The sequence below is a fragment of the Nerophis lumbriciformis genome, linkage group LG36 (genome assembly GCF_033978685.3).
Source record: "Nerophis lumbriciformis linkage group LG36, RoL_Nlum_v2.1, whole genome shotgun sequence".
Taxonomy (NCBI): domain Eukaryota; kingdom Metazoa; phylum Chordata; class Actinopteri; order Syngnathiformes; family Syngnathidae; genus Nerophis; species Nerophis lumbriciformis.
The window spans coordinates 14,137,508-14,155,032 of record NC_084583.2 but is presented as its reverse complement, the minus strand read 5'-3'; the positions used below and the strand labels follow the sequence as shown (position 1 = coordinate 14,155,032).

Here is a 17,525-nt window from a genome sequence, read left to right as displayed (position 1 = left end):
GGCCTGAAACAAATTGGCCCTTTGAAACATATCTTTGTCTTTGTGTGTTGTATGTAGACCACATTGCTTAGCAGAGTTCAGTGATGCAAATGCATGTCAAGTTGATCAACACATTGTATTATTCTCCAGTGCAATAACAGTACTGAAAGGAAGGATAAAAGGGCGTTAAAGGGGGCCTTAAAAAAAATAAAAAATAAAAATATAAGTAACTAAATTGTTACTTTTCACAGTAACGCATTACTTTTTGGTTTAAGTAACTGAGTTAGTAACTGAGTTACTTTTGAAATAAAGTAACTAGTAACTGTAACTAGTTACTGGTTTTCAGTAACTAACCCAACACTGCAGAACGGACACATCCGTTGGAGGCCGTTTGCCAAATGAGCCGAGGCGTATTGCACACTTTTGATTATACAGGAAGCTGTCAAGTTCCCACCTTGTTTTGACTCTCACCCTGTTTGTTCTGTGTGGTGCTCTGTGCGTCTCCAGCTAAAGACAAGAGTGAGAAGAAGTTTTCCATGTCCTTTGTACGTCTGATGAAAGATGATGGGACGGTTCTGAAGGATGGACTTCATGACCTTGTGGTCTTTAAAGTAAGCACCGTATTTTTTTTAAGATCTCATGAACCAGGGTAATGAGCTGTTTGTGTCCAACGTTCACTAAATGCACTTTATCTACTTTTTCCATACAGTACAGGCCAAAAGTTAGTACACACCTTCTCAATCAATTCATTTTCTTCATTTTCATGACTATTTACATTGTAGATTGTCACATCAAAACTATGAATGAACACATGTGGAGTTATGCACTTACAAAAAAAGGTGAAATAACTGAAAACATGTTTTTATATTCTAGTTTCTTCAAAATAGCCACCCTTTGCTCTGATTACTGTTTTGCACACTCTTGGCGTTCTCTCCATGAGCTTCAAGAGTTAGTCACCTGAAAGGGTTTTCACTTCACAGGTGTCATAGTTTTGATGCCTTCAGTGACAATCTACAATGTAAATAGTCACGAAAATATAGAAAACGCATTGAAATGAGAAGGTGTGTCCAAACTTTTGTCCTGTACTTTATATACTTTAACTCTACATTAGTCCAACATAATAAGCGTTTCCAGACATACAATGACAATGGGTTTTGTCTGATAATTTTCCCCTTAATTAATACAATACAACATTTTAAAGACTTCAATACATGGCTATTGGCAAACACAAAACAGTATATGTTCTGCACTGTGCATTGTCTCACGTACCTTATTACATTGTTTTATATTATTATTTGGCGCAGCCGGATCAGAGCAGGAGGGAATAGAAAGAAGAAAAAAAGGAATACAGAGGAGGAAATTGTGGGGATAAGACAGAGACAAAAACAACTGAACAACATCAGTAAATAGGATATGTACAAATATGGTACAACAAATTATAGCAAAGAAGCAGTTAGTGAAGGAGATAATAATAACACAGAAATGACAATGGACATAATTGCACAATAAATGCAACAATAAAAATACCAATCGAAATAATGACCTCTTATCAACAGTACAATTGTTTCAAATGCAACAATACATATATGTAATGATGACTTGAATTACAAAAGAAAGCAGATAAATGGAGGGGAAGAAAGAAGCGGACTATATTAACCTTATAGATTGTTATAGTAAAATAGGTTAAGCTTTATCAGTGTGCCGTGTTTTACCCAGTTTTCCAACTGTTTGGTAATTTTTCATTTCCACTTTACATATTAGATGTCATACATCACATACAACCAGAATGTGAGCTTCAGTGTGAAGGAAAAAAAAAAAAACTGCCGTCCTCAGCAGGTTCGTACTTTGTCTGATACAAACTCACCAAGAACTTGTCACTTTTCAGATTCACCGTCTTCAATCTGTTTTTACAGTTTGATTGTTTGCAGCAAAGAAAAACAATTTCCACATGGCCACGGGGGGGAAAGGGGACACCTTGCTACCCATGGCTCCATTTAAAAAATGTCTGACTTTTCCTAAGCTTCAAGGGCAGGGGGCTTGTACTTTAAGCTACCATTAGAAAGTGGTTTGTCTTAGGATGTGTAGCGAAGCACTTTTAACATTTTAATGATATTTCTTTTAGTATTATTTTTTTGCTAAGCTATCCTCCAAAATGGGCTTATCAAGGTTTTTTCCTTGATGTCATAGAAACCTGCAACCTTAAGAAAGCGAGCACTTCTCTCAAAGGGAGATTTTTTTTCATGTTTTTGTTCATGAATAGGCTCCAGGGAAACAGAGTATGACTTTTAAAACATCGTTAAAAGTCAATTTTTAATAACAGAGAGCTTTAAATCACAGTATCAAGCATGTGAAAACCACGAGTAGGAGTAGGACCCCTTACCGTGAACGTTAAGATCTCCTTTATTTCAACATTCATGTAAATAAAAAATAAGCTTATTGCTAGAGTTAAACACTTTAAAACTCTCTTGTGGCCATGTTGACAGTTATTTGAGGTTAGGTCAGAGGCCCGTGGATTTTCGAACTGTGTCCAAACCTTAGATGAGCTTAAAAATAAGATTAAATAGAAAATACTACTTTCTTTGTCAACTACAACTTTGTTGAAACCAAGAAAAAATAGTTTATTGCTGCATATAAAGCAACAGCACTATTGATTTCAAGTTGTATCCGCTCAGATCATCCAATTTGATTTTGGCTTGGCTCAAATATGAGAACCTCTACTAAAAATGCTGGATTCAAATTCAACATATATCCCTTGTTTTTAAGTACAATGCACGTACACTAATGTACACACACATGTGTTTTACAACCAACTCCAACTGGTTCATACTAGGTCTTCTTTCCCATGTCAGAACTAGGGCTGTCAAACGATTAAAATGTTTAATCGTGATTAATCGCATTTAGTCCAAAGTCAACTCAAAATTAATTGCAGAAAAATATATATTTTTTGTCATTAATAACTGTACTCGAGACGGATCATTTTTTAAAGTTTTTAATTCTATGACTGGACAATTAATTTGCTTAAATGAAATGTTTTGAAATATTATGCCTTTTGAAACAGCTCAACATGAAAAGGATATAAACACATTTTAAAGAGAATAAAAAAAATACTTTCAGTGCTCAGATATTTTGTACGAATACAGAATTTGTATCTTTGCTTTAGGAGCACTTGCATTTAGAGGAGAGGAGCTACACTTCCATTTTTGGATAGCAGTTTCACACATTAATAACACAAATCATGCTTTGATTGTCAAAAATGTTGGGTGATATTCTTTCTACATGATTAGATGTTTCTGACGTAGTAGTTTATTTTGGACATGTTAAACACAAAGCAAAAACAATAAAATAGTCTTGATAACATTACAGTAAGGTACGAAAATAAACAAATATTTCCCAATGAAAACATGTACAAAATTAAAACAATACATAATGATTAGGTTTTTTTTCATATCCAAAAAGGAGTGGGAAGAAGAGAAACTTATTTACTCCCAACCCATGTTTTGTAAATCAAACAAATAGCTGTCTTGTCATGATTATTAGTATATACACTGGAAGATTTACCCGTCTTAATAAAATATATAATAATCTTTTACCCACTTGACTCACTTTACACTTTTTTAATTTATATGTAATTTTTACTGTTTGTAGTTACACAAGATTTTAACATTTCAGTAGTTTTGAATGCAAAAAAAAAAAAAAAAATGTATTTGTGTTATCACTATATCCTGCCTTATAAATGACTCTTATTGCTTTCTTCTGCAGGGTGAAGAGTGGTTATTGTGTGCTTATGTAATTATTGCCCCAAACTTCTGCACAGTAGTGCGAGTTAATGGAATGCATATCTTTGATTAACAATGTTTTAACCTTCTCTGCCTATAAATAAAATGTATTATTCAGCCTGTTAAACATTCTGCAATTGCGAACTATCAATCTGAACAGGTTATAAAATAATATACCTGAGCGATGGTAATATGATTTAGTGAAGTGTAATTACCCAATGTGGGAAGTGGCAGGCATGCCTGCAGTATTAAACCTAGTCTCAGTGGTAGCGGAAAAAGACGAGTTTGTTCAAAGAGTATTTCTCTTTCATATCGCCGCTGCCATTACAATACACTTAATTTCAATCTGCCAGAAAACAATTTAGGTAGAAATATTACAGCATGATCGTATTGTGAGATGATTTTTCATTGTTTTGTTGGTTAAACCGGATAAATATTATTGTGAAGCCGCCAACCCGACGTGTGTGATTGGTATGAGAAAAGACTTAGCATGTTTTGACGAAAATCTATGATAAAAGTGATTTTATACTTCCTCTCTATCGTCTTTGTTTCTGCTGAGCATCTAGGGCTGGGCGATATGGCCTTTTTAAAATATCTGGATGTTTTTAAGCCATGTCACGATACACGATATATATCTCCATATTTTGCCTTAGCCTTGAATGAACACTTGGTGCATATAATCACAGCAGTATGATGATTCTATGTGTCTACATTAAAACATTCTTCTTCATACTGCATTAATATATGCTCATTTTAAACTTTCATGCAGAGAGGGAAATCACAACTAAGTCAATTGACCAAAAGTGTATTTATTAAACAGTTATTAAGCAGTGGCACAAACATTCATGTCATTTCAAAAACAGAAAGTGCAGGATTGTCAGAGACATTTTAAAACAAGTGCACTTTGGTGTATGATTTCACTAAGATGATATCAAAACAACACTAAATTTAAATGCACTTTTTGTACAGAACACCACTACAATAGTTTAAAACAAATAAAGTGCACTTTTGTGCATGATGTCACACAAGATATTTCAATAACTGTCAAATAAAAATGAGCTGCATAATAGGAAATCAAATAGTGTATGTCCTTCGCTATGTGGTAGGTTCCTGCGGACGTTATCTCCTTCTGTTGTTGACTATTTTTTTCATACGGTGTTGATGTGGAAATGGTTGCCTCGGCATTTTGTGGGTGTGGCACCGAACAGAGATGTTGACATGCGGAGTTTCAAGCACTCTTCATTCTCTAGCAGGTGACTTTTCAAATGATGCTACATATTAGCAGTAATGCTACTTTTTGTAGCAACGCTTTTACCCCACACATGACAAATTATGGTTGTCTGTTTGACATATTCCCACTTGAAGCCAAACCACCGCCAGACGATGGACCCCCTGCTGTTTTTCTTGGCAATGAATTCTTCCTTCATTTGTTACCAGATTCACACCTTCTTTCTCTCGTATTACCACTCGCACCACAGCTAACATTACCCATGCTGCTACCTCTCTGCTCCGCGAGGGCAAATACGTATGTGACGTATGTAAGAAGGTGCGCTTGTTTTATGTCTCTGTGAGAAGGAGAGACAAGAAAGAGTGAAAAAAGCAGCTAAAAGCAACTGCGTGAGAACGTATGCTCCAATATCATGATATAGTCATTTTCTATATCGCACAGAGACAAACCCGCGATATATCGAGTATATCGATATATCGCCCAGCCCTAATTCCATCTTACTAAAGCAGTTCTAGTAAAACTCTCCATTTTGTGTTTTCGATGCACTGTAATCCAAACACGAACGTGAAGCTTCCCCTCACTCCAATCATGTCGTCTCACGGCGATTGAAGGCAAAATCGTCTTGTCTTGTCCGGAGAACGACTTGCCATGGCTGTGGATCTGAGGTTTCCATAAGGTCCCCTTTTCTTTGTGCAGTTCTGCTTGCTGTTTTCGAGCCTTTGGCTCAACAGTAACTGGACACCATTACACTTTACTCAAATCTACAGAACGGGCTGAGGGTCAAAAACGTTAATCGTGCGTTAAAAAATTATCGCTGTCAAAGGTACTTATCGCGTTAACTTTGACAGATCGAGTCAGAACATAACATTTTCAGCCAATCGTTAAATCTTACCCAATGTATTTATAATGTACAATGTATTATTCACATGTGAGTAATGCTGTATAATAGACTCTATTTATGTTATTCACATGTGAATAATGCTGAATAATAGATTGTATTTATATTATTCACATGTGAATAATACTGTATAATAGATTGCATTTATATTATTCACATGTGAATAATGCTGTATAATAGACTGTATTTATATTATTCACATGTGAATAATGCTGTATAATAGACTTTATTTATGTTATTCACGTGTGAATAATGCTGTATAATAGACTGTATTTATATTATTCACATGTGAATAATGCTGTATAATACACTGTACTTATATTATTCACATGTGAATAATGCTGTATAATAGACTCTATTTATGTTATTCACATGTGAATAATGCTGTATGATAGATTGTATTTATATTATTCACATGTAAATAATGCTGTATAATAGGTTGTATTTATATTATTCACATGTGAATAATGCTGTATAATAGACTGTATTTATATTATTTACATGTGAATAATGCTGTGTAATAGACTGTATTTATATTATTCACATGTGAATAATGCTGTATAATAGACTGTATTTATATTATTCACATGTGAATAATGCTGTATAATAGACTGTATTTATATTATTTACATGTGAATAATGCTGTATAATAGACTGTATTTATATTATTCACATGTGAATAATGCTGTATAATAGACTGTATTTATATTATTCACATGTGAATAATGCTGTATAATAGACTGTATTTATATTATTCACATGTGAATAATGCTGTATAATAGACCCTATTTATGTTATTCACATGTGAATAATGCTGTATAATAGATTGTATTTATATTATTCACATGTAAATAGTGCTGTATAATAGGTTGTATTTATATTATTCACATGTGAATAATGCTGTATAATAGACTGTATTTATATTATTCACATGTGAATAATGCTGTATAATAGACTGTATTTATATTATTCACATGTGAATAATGCTGTATAATAGACTGTATTTATATTATTCACATGTGAATAATGATGTATAATAGACTATTTATATTATTCACATGTGAATAATGCTGTATAATAGACTCTATTTATATTATTCACATGTGAATAATGCTGTATAATAGACTCTATTTATATTATTCACATGTGAATAATGCTGTATAATAGACTGTATTTATATTATTCACATGCGAATAATGCTGTATAACAGACTTTATTTATGTTATTCACATGTGAATAATGCTGTATAATAGACTGTATTTATATTATTGACATGTAAAAATACCTAAGTATTCATTGTCTATTGTGAGCAAACTGTGGTGCTGAATTTCCCCCAGGGATCAATGAAGTACTTTCCATTCTATTCTATTCTAATCATATTTTGACGAAATACATTCATACTTTTGCAGATGGAAAGTGTCCCTTTTAAAAAAAGACATTTAAATGTTAGCACAGACTTGTAGCCATCATTAAAAGATTGTGCATGTACAGTCAGTCTGGATGTGACATTTGGGCCACCTAAACAGGCTGAGTGGAGCTAAATAGATTTCATGCCTAATGAGCCACAGGTAAGAATGAATCCACTTATTGATTAAATGTCAACCAGAGTGAAGATTAATTACTCCTGATGTACTCAGAGACCAAATGCGCTCTGCTGCTCAGTGATCTTCTGTTATCACTTCACTCCTCAATCTTTATGCTCTTTCAAGCTTAGTCCTTGCTTTTCATGTACTCAATAGAACTCACTGGTTAAGCACTAAGGAGGGCGCGGGGGCCACCTAAAACAGGGACTATTCTAAAAATCAGATATTGGGCGGAAAATAAAAACCGGCATGTTGTCCTAACAGTCGTAAAACAAAGTTTGACTGACTGACCGATTGCACATTATCCTTGTAGGGGGACAGCAAGCGCATGGAGGACGTGAATTCTTACTTGTCCTTGCCCTCCACCCGCCACCACCATGGGGACCTCCACAAGGGGGGACTGAACCGAAGCACCAGCAATGTGAGCGGGGGCGGCGGGGGCCTGTCAGTCAGCTCCAGAGACAGTTTCACCATTTCCACCTTGGTCTGCTCCACCAAGCTCACCCAGAATGGTAATGTTTGTGTGGTTCTTGTAGTCTTTACCTCATACCGCACCGTCCATAACATATGGTAGGCTTTTATTTTATGTAGTCCATGCCCATACATCTGTACAGCAAATATGAGTGGCTGGACAGGACAAAAAAAAAAGAACTTAATCTCTTTCAAAGACCAATGTTTCCATCAAGTAGGTGTCCTCAGGGAAGGAAGTGTCCGTCTGTGCTTGTTGTGTGTGCTAATATTGTAACTAGACATTTTCTGTGACATTGTTGTGATATGGCTACTGTGGGGACTTTACCATTGGCAGCAGAGGGCATCTTGAGTTCAGAAAGAGTGTAGCAAAACTTTTAAGTTACCTCCTCTAACTTCTTGTTTGTTCAACGTTTACATTCACTTCATTAGATACTGTATTTTCCGCACCATAGGGTGTACCGGATTATAAGGCGCACTGCCAATGAGCATCTAGCCAGGTTTTTTTTTCATACAAAAGGCATATAAGGCGCATTAAAGCAATCATATTATTATTATTTTTTCTAAATGTAAAAGACTTCCTTGTGGTCTACATAACATGTAATGGTGGTTCTTTGGTCAAAATGTTGCATAGATGATGTTTTACAGATCATCTTCAAGCAGCTTTCTGACAGTCTCTTCAAGATGCGTCGTTTAGTGGGCGGTCTTATTTACGTGGCTCACCTTGGACAGCGTCTTCTCCCCGTCATCTTTGTTGTAGCGGTGTAGCGTGCAAGGACGGGAGTGGAAGAAGTGTCAAAAGATGGAGCTAACTGTTTTAATGACATTCAGACTTTACTTCAATCAATAACGGAGCAGCATCTCCTCATCCGTCGGAAATGTGTCCCGTGAAAAACTGTCTGACCGAAACTCTCTAATAACTAAAGTTTCTTGGGTGAATAATGTAAACTCACTACACCGGTATGTTTTTGCGCGTTCATGGCGAGTTTACTGACAGATATAAGTAAGAACTTTACACTACTTTATATTAGAAACGGCAACAGCAGAGGATGAATGTCCCATAACAAGAAGATAGAGAAAAATAAAAAGCTTATCGACTACGGACTACAAAGGCGGATGCGCGCACATTTTCAGGAGTTATGCAGATCCCAAATACACATCAGCAGGTAGCAGAAGGTAAAAAAAGTTGCTTTTGCATAATATTGTGAAACAAAACGCCAGATAATATGTCTTACCTTATCATACTTGCCAACCCTCCCGAATTTCCCGGGAGACTCCCGAAATTCAGCGCCTCTCCCGAAAACCTCCCGGGACAAATGTTCTCCCGAAGATCTCCCGATTTTCAGCCGGAACTGGAGGCCACGCCTCCTCCAACTCCATGCGGACCTGAGTGAGGACAGCCTTTTCTTTATGATGGGAGGACAACAGGGTGACAAGAACTAAATCATCCAGACTAGAGATAAATTGTATTATTATGTTTATCTTACCTAAAAATAAATATATTTATTAATTAAAAAAAAAAATTAAAAAAAATACATGTTTACTATATTTTGCTAAAAACATCAAAATTAATTGTATTTTTATTTGTATTTTTTCTGACTCCTTATTACATCCAGCCATAGAATTATACATTAAAATAAACATAATTGAAATCATTAATTTTAAATGATCATAATGATTAATTTAAAATGACCATATTTAATTATTAAAATAATTGCTTGTTTATCAACAACTTTAGCATTTTATTCATTATATTTTGAAGCTCTCAGAAGCCAAGTTATGTTATATTCCTTAAGATTTATTTATGCAAGTTTGAAGTATCAATTATCTAAACACAGTTTCGTTTGCATATTTTCAGGATATATATACATACATATATATATACATATATATATATATGTATGTATATATATATATATATATATATATATGTATATGCATATGTATATATATATACTGTATATATATATATGTATATGTATGTATATATATGTATGAAATACTTGACTTGGTGAATTCTAGCTGTCAATATACTCCTCCCCTCTTAACTACGCCCCCGCCCTCACTCAACCACGTCCCCCACCCCCACCTCAAGGTTGGCAAGCATGTACCTTATACACACACCATAATAATACTCCTATGTTGAAGCACAGTACAATCCATCAAGCGGTGCGGCTTCATAGCTTACCAAAGTCCTACTAAAACATTTTGATAGATTTTTGAGCGCCGTGTGTAATTTTCTATATTTTCAATGGAACATATAAAATGTTGGTGTTGTTGACTTGAGTCATATTGCGGTCGACACATTTCTCATATGCCATCTACTGGTCACACTTATCATTTCACCATGCACCAAATAAAATAGCTTCGAGGTCGGTAAGCATAACCTAAATGACTAGTTTTGAGCAAAAAAAAGTAAAGTTAGAGTACCAATGATTGTCACACACACACTAGGTGTGGTGAAAAGTGTCCTCTGTATTTGACCCATCCCCTTGTTTACCCCCTAGGAGGTGAGGGGAGCAGTGGGCAGCAGCATTTTTGTTGATTTAACCCCCAATTCCAACCCTTGATGCTGAGTGCCAAGCAGGCAGAATGGCTCCACTTTTTATAGTGTTTGGTATGACTCGGCCAGGGTTTGAACTCACAACCTACCGATCTCAGGGCGGACACTCTCACCACAAGGCCACTGAGCACAATGGTAGTGCAATTTAATAGAGTTGTATAACCAACTAAAATGTATATTTAATGAAAAATTAGTCATGGAATGATTGTATCCTGTTGTGATATGAGCACAGGGGAAGGTCAGACATTCTCTGGGTGACTATGTCGGCCTGTTTACAAGTTGAGGGTGACTCAACATGCTTATTAGGTACATTTTTAACCGGCAGCAAGAATGTGTATTGTAATCATAGTGACGTTATGGAGAATGATGTAAATACGCTGATTGTATTAGTGTCTACAGTGTTGTCACTTTGTCCTACACAGTCTGGCAGCCAGCCATGTTTGCAGAGTTGAGCGCACCTTCCCAAACGTATACGCATACTCGAGCATTCGAGATAGTGGAGTAGATCTGACACAGGTGCCAGCACAACAGCTGTTAGTCCATCACGATAATGAACATTAACCTTTGTTTGAATCACAGACACCACAGGCGCTTTTGCATGCGCACACACACACACACACACACACACACACACACACACACACACACACACACACACACACACACACTCAGCACACCGCTTGTGTTGTTTAAGTCCACCCACCAGATGTGCAGCTTGATGTGTCACAAATTTCCTGGACACAAGAGGAAAAAGTTGCTGGTAATCAGCCCTCCAGTTATACTGAGCTGTTCCTTGTTCAAAGTGTTGCAGAACTAATGCCGGAATCCATTTAAAGTATCGGTCACAGAACACACGGACGTGACAAATGAACCTTTGGGGAGCGCTATCTTTGTTGTTTCTTTTACAGTCTAAGTAGTGATTAATTTCCAATGAGCCGGATAATCTGAGTGCTGCAAAAAATGCCCCCCAAAAAAGTAATAGCTGTGTGTTGCTTTTAGAAACTTTTTTTCCCTGGTTAAATATAGTACCGTATTTTTCGGACCATAGGGCACACCGGATTATAAGGCGCACTGCCGATGAGCGGGTCTATTCAGGTCTATTTTCATACATGAGGCGCATTAAAACGGTCATTTTAAGATTTTTTTTCGAAATGTAAAAGACTTCCTTGTGGTCTACATAACATGTAATGTCATCAATCAATTTTTATTTATATAGCCCTAAATCACAAGTGTCTCAAAGTACTGCACAAGCCACAATGCCATTCTCGGCTCAGATCCCACATCAGGGCAAGGAAAAACTCACAACCCAGTGGGATGTAAATGTGAATGACTATGAGAAACCTTGGAGAGGACCGCAGATGTGGGTGACCCCCCCTCCCACCCCCCACTAGGGGAGACCAGATGCAATGGACGTTGAGTGGGTCTAGCATAATATTGTGAGAGTCCAGTCCATAGTGGATCTAACATAATAGTGAGAGTCCAGTCCATAGTGGATCTAACATAATAGTGTGAGAGTCCAGTCCATAGTGGATCTAACATAATAGTGTAAGAGTCCAGTCCATAGTGGATCTAACATAATAGTGTGAGAGTCCAGTCCATAGTGGATCTAACATAATATTGTGAGAATCCAGTCCATTGTGGATCTAACATAAGAGTGTGAGAGTCCAGTCCATAGTGGATGTAACATGATAGTGTGAGAGTCCAGTCCATAGTGGATCTAACATGATAGTGTGAGATTCCAGTCCATAGTGGATCTAACATAATAGTGTGAGAGTCCAGTCTATAGTGGATCTAACATACTACTGTGAGAGTCCAGTCCACAGTGGATCTAACATAATAGTGTGAGAGTCCAGTCCATAGTGGATCTAACATAATAGTGTGAGAGTCCAGTCCATAGAGATCTAACATAATAGTGTGAGAGTCCAGTCCATGGTGGATCTAACATAATAGTGTGAGAGTCCAGTCCATAGAGATCTAACATAATAGTGTGAGAGTCCAGTCCATAGTGGATCTAACATAATAGTGTGAGAGTCCAGTCCATAGTGGATCTAACATAATAGTGTGAGAGTCCGGTCCATAGTGGATCTAACATAATAGTGTGAGAGTCCGGTCCATAGTGGATCTAACATAATAGTGTGAGAGTCCGGTCCATAGTGGATCTAACATAATAGTGTGAGAGTCCAGTCCATAGTGGATCTAACATAATAGTGAGAGTCCGGTCCATAGGGGGGCCAGCAGAAGACCATTCCGAGCGGAGACGTGTCAGCAGCACAGAGATAATGGTGGTTCTTTGGTCAAAATGTTGCATAGATGATGTTTTACACATCATCTTCAAGCCGCTTTCTGACAGTCGCTTCAGGATGCGCCGTTTTGTGGGCAGGTCTTAATTACGTGGCTCACCTTGGACAGCGTCTTCTCCCCGTCATCTTTGTTGTAGCGGTGTAGCGTGCAAGGACGGGAGTGGAAGAAGTGTCAAAAGATGGCGCTAACTGTTTTAATGACATTCAGACTTTACTTCAATCAATAACTGAGCAGCATCTCCTCATCCGTGGCTCACTAGTGCAACGACAACAACGCCCGGAAATGTGTCCTGTGAAAAACGTCCGACCAAAACTCTCTAATAACTAAAGTTCCGTGGGTGAATAATGTAAACCCACTTTACCAGGAGTTTTTAGCGCTTTCATGGCAAGTTTACTAACAGATACTGTATAAGTAAGAACTTTACACTGTATTATAAATGGCAACAGCGGAGAATGAATGTCACAAAACAAGAAGATAGAGGAAAAAAAGAAGCTTATTGACTACGGCGTCGGCACGGACTGGCAATGGCGGACATGCGCACATTTTCAGGACTTATGCAGATCCCAAATACAGATCAGCAGGTACCAGAAGGTAAGAAAAGCTGGTTTTGCATAATATTGCGGAAAAAAACACCAGATAATATGTCTGCTAATAGGTGCCATTGTGCGGTTCTTATACACACATAATAATACCCGTATGTTGAAGCACTGTACAGAACATCTGACTAAGGTAACCCTAATGCTCCAACAATCCTCTAAGCGATGCGGCTTCTAAGCTTACCAAAGTCGTACTAAAACATTATCACAGATTTTTTAGCGCCGTGTGTAATGTTCTATATTCTCAATGGAACATTTAACTGGCATCATCTTGCAGTCTACACATATCTTTTATGTGTGACTGCCATCCACTGTTTTTTTGATTGATTGAGAAGTTTATTGACATCTTAAAGAATTGAATCCATGTAATGTTTTGGATGATACCACAAATTTAGGTATCGATCCGATACCAAGTAGTTACAGGATCATACATTTGTCATATTCAAGGTCCTCATGTGTCCAGGGATGTATTTCCTGAGTTTATGAATATACCGTATTTTTCGGACTACAAGTGGCAGTTTTTTTTAGAGTTTGGCCGGGCTCCAGTGCGACTTATATATGTTTTTTTCCTTCTTTACTATGCATTTTCGGCAGGTGCGACTTATACTCCGGTGCGACTTATACTCCGAAAAATACGGTAATATGAATGACTTTGTGACGATAAAAAATATTGATGTAATAATAGCCGTATCAACTAGATACACTCTCGTACTTGGTATCATTGCAGTGGATGTCAGGTGTAGATCCACCTATGGCATTTGTTTACATTCAGGGGCGCTACCTTTGGTTAGCGGTGACGCCGGTGAGCTATTGTATCCTCCTACGCTGTGTAGTGAAGCATGTTTAGCTATTCCTCATCCTGCAGGGATGATGCTTGTAAGAAACTCACTTTATTTGTCACCATGGAGGCGAGGATTAGTGATTTAGAAGTAGCTAAAACACTGCAGACTGCGGATGGACACTAGCCGCTAACTCACTAGCCATGTTTTAAAGCACCTCTTCCTGAGGGTGTTTCCGTGTTATAACTTCACCTTTATCTTTACTTTTTAAGCCCAAATGCGTCCGTTCTCCCTTTTCTGTCTATACACTGTGTCTGCTTGTAAGTACTCTGTGTGTGTGTGCGCTGCCCAACATGCTCCTCTGCTCGTAAAACCAGCAATGTCATGACGTGACGACGACGTGCCATCATGCCTGTAAAAAAAAAATATGGCAAACCGGTACTTTTCAAAAAGTATAGTACCGTTTTTCATTTATTAGTACCGCAATACTATACTAGTACCGGTACAACCCTAGTTCAAAGTTAACGTTTCTTTTAATACTATACACTGTCGAATAGATTCTTTTTTTCCAAACCTTTCAAAAAAATGCCACTTTTATTAATGAATCAACTCTACAACTTCAAACAAAATCCAAGAAAGACAAAGCTTAGTTTTAAGAGAAACCCTGTTCTTGTTGCCTCCAAAGTGGGCCTGCTGGGGCTTCTTAAATGGCGGACTCGACCCGAACTCCTGCGAGAAAACTTAAAGGAACTGAAGCTCATCGACGGCGAGGAGGTGGTCAAGGTCAGTCATGTGCCTTCACAAGTGCGCAAACGTTTGACCGCTTTCAAAGCGGCCTCTCCTCCTTGTGTCAGTTCCTGCAGGACACGCTGGACGCTCTGTTCAACATCATGATGGAACACTCTCAGACGGACGACTACGACATCCTCGTGTTCGATGCCTTGGTGAGGTGTCACCAAAATGATGAAATACGATGGCATCATTAAAACTAATATCTGATATTTGTGTTTGTTTGTGTTCTCTCCCACAAGATCTACATAATAAGTCTCATCGCAGACCGGAAGTTCCAGCATTTCAACACAGTGTTGGAGGCCTACATCAAGCAGCATTTCAGTGCCACTTTAGCCTACAAGTATGTCACGCCTTGTTTCTACTTCCTTCTTTACCTTTGACTTCCTGTATGACAAAGGGGTCCTGCTTTAGAACATTTGATCAGGTGTTTCTCAATAGGTGGACCTATGACCAGAGGTGGGTAGAGTAGCCAGAAATTGTACTCAAGTAAGAGTACTGTTACTTTAGAGATTTATTACTCAAGTAAAAGTAAGGAGTAGTCACCCAAATATTTACTTGAGTAAAAGTAAAAAGTATGTTGTGAAAAAACTACTCAAGTACTGAGTAACTGATGAGTAACATATACACACACACACATATATATATATATATATATATATATACACACACACATATATATATATATATATATATATATATATATATATATATACAGACATATATATATATATATATATATATATATATACACATATATATATACATACATTGATATATACAGTATATAATTTATATTTATTTATTTTGCCGTTTTTGTTTACATTTTAAAGGTGTTTTAATGAATATACATGCATGTTTAACACATATAGATTCCTTTCTTTCATGAAAACAAGAATATAAGTTGGTGTATTACCTGATTCTGATGACTTGCATTGATTGGAATCAGACAGTAGTGATGATAACGTCCACGTTTTCAAATGGAGGAGAAAAAAAGTTCCTCCTTTCTGTCTAATACCACATGAAAGTGGTTGGTTTTTGGCTTCTTATTTGTCCAGCTTCCATATTCGTTTTTATACACTTTACAAGAAATACATTGGCGGCAAACTCCGTAGCTTGCTAGCTTGTTTGCGCTGGCTTTCGGAGACTCTTATTTTGAAAGCGCAGGCGCCATGGAGCGGCACTTTTATTGTGAAGACAGGAACTGTGCAGTCAGTCTTTAGGCTTTTGACGGGATGTACGGTTGAAATAAAAAAGGGTCTTTTGTCCTTCACACTTTTGATTGATTGATTGGAACTTTTATTAGTAGATTGCACAGTACAGTACATATTCCGTATGATTGACCACTAAATGGTAACACCCCAATACGTTTTTCAACTTGTTTAAGTCAGGTCATGTGACCCCTGGCTCTGTTTGATTGGTCCAACGTCACCAGTGACTGCATCTGATTGGTGGAACGGAGTGAACGTCACCAGTGACTGTATTTGTTGAAACGCAGGCACTATGAAGGTCTGTCTGACAGACCAAAACAAACAAAGCGTGCATTAGCAGATCGATAAAAATTAGTAGCGAGCTGAATGTAGATAAAAGTAGCGTAGTAAAAGTAGCGTTTCTTCTCTATAAATATACTCAAGTAAAAGTAAAAGTATTTTGCATTAAAACTACTCTTAGAAGTACAATTTATCCCAAAAGTTACTCAAGTAGATGTAACGGAGTAAATGTAGCGCGTTACTACCCACCTCTGCCTATGACTGTTTATATTCCATCCATTTCATTCCTTATCTATGCCGCTTATCTTCATCAGGGTTGGTATAAGATGCAGCCTATCCCTGCTGACTTGGGGCGGACTGTCTATATTAGAATATTTTTGAAAAACAACATTTTCAGGGAATTTGTGATACTATTTTAACCTGCAGTCTAAGGTTGAACGGTATACTGGTACTAGTACAGTATCGCGGTACTAATGAATCAAAAATGGTACTATACTCTGTTTGAAAAGTACCGCTTCACCATATATTTTTTTTACGGGAATGACGGCGCTTTGTCACGTCGTGACATTGCTGGTTTTACAAGCAGAGGAGCATGTTCGGCAGCACACAATCATGGAGTACTTACAAGCAGACACAGTGTGTAGGCAGAAAAGGGATAATTGACGCATTTTGGCTTAAAAACTGACGATAAAGGTGAAGTTATAACACTGAAACACCCTCAGGAAGAGGTGCTTTAAAACATGGCTAGCTAGTTAGCGGCTAATGTCCATCCGCAATCGGCAGTGTTTTAGCTACTTCTAAATCACCAATTCCCGCCTCCATGGCGACAAATAAAGTTAATTTTTACAAGTATCATTATCACTGCAGGACTAGGAATAGCTAAAAATGCATCACTACACACCATAGGAGGATACAATAGCTCACCGGCGTCACAATGTAAACAAATGCCATGGGTGGATCTACACCTGACATCCACTGTAATGATACCAAGTACAATGGCGTATCTAGTCGATATTACAATGATTACATCAATATTTTTTATCACAACATGTTTTATTTATTATTTTTTTATTCT

The 17,525-nt window shown here is 37.3% G+C and overlaps 1 protein-coding gene across 2 annotated transcripts in view; it reads left to right on the top strand.

Moving 5' to 3' along the window:
- The window catches only part of dock2-like (dedicator of cytokinesis protein 2), a 399,373-nt gene that overhangs the window by 86,035 nt on the left and 295,813 nt on the right, over nt 1-17,525 (top strand). For both annotated transcript variants that reach the window (XM_072912417.1, XM_061930395.2), the window contains exons 16-20: nt 487-590; nt 7,778-7,976; nt 14,857-14,954; nt 15,026-15,115; nt 15,203-15,303. In XM_072912417.1, coding sequence (XP_072768518.1) covers nt 487-590; nt 7,778-7,976; nt 14,857-14,954; nt 15,026-15,115; nt 15,203-15,303 — 592 coding nt within the window. The remainder of the gene's footprint in view (nt 1-486; nt 591-7,777; nt 7,977-14,856; nt 14,955-15,025; nt 15,116-15,202; nt 15,304-17,525) is intronic.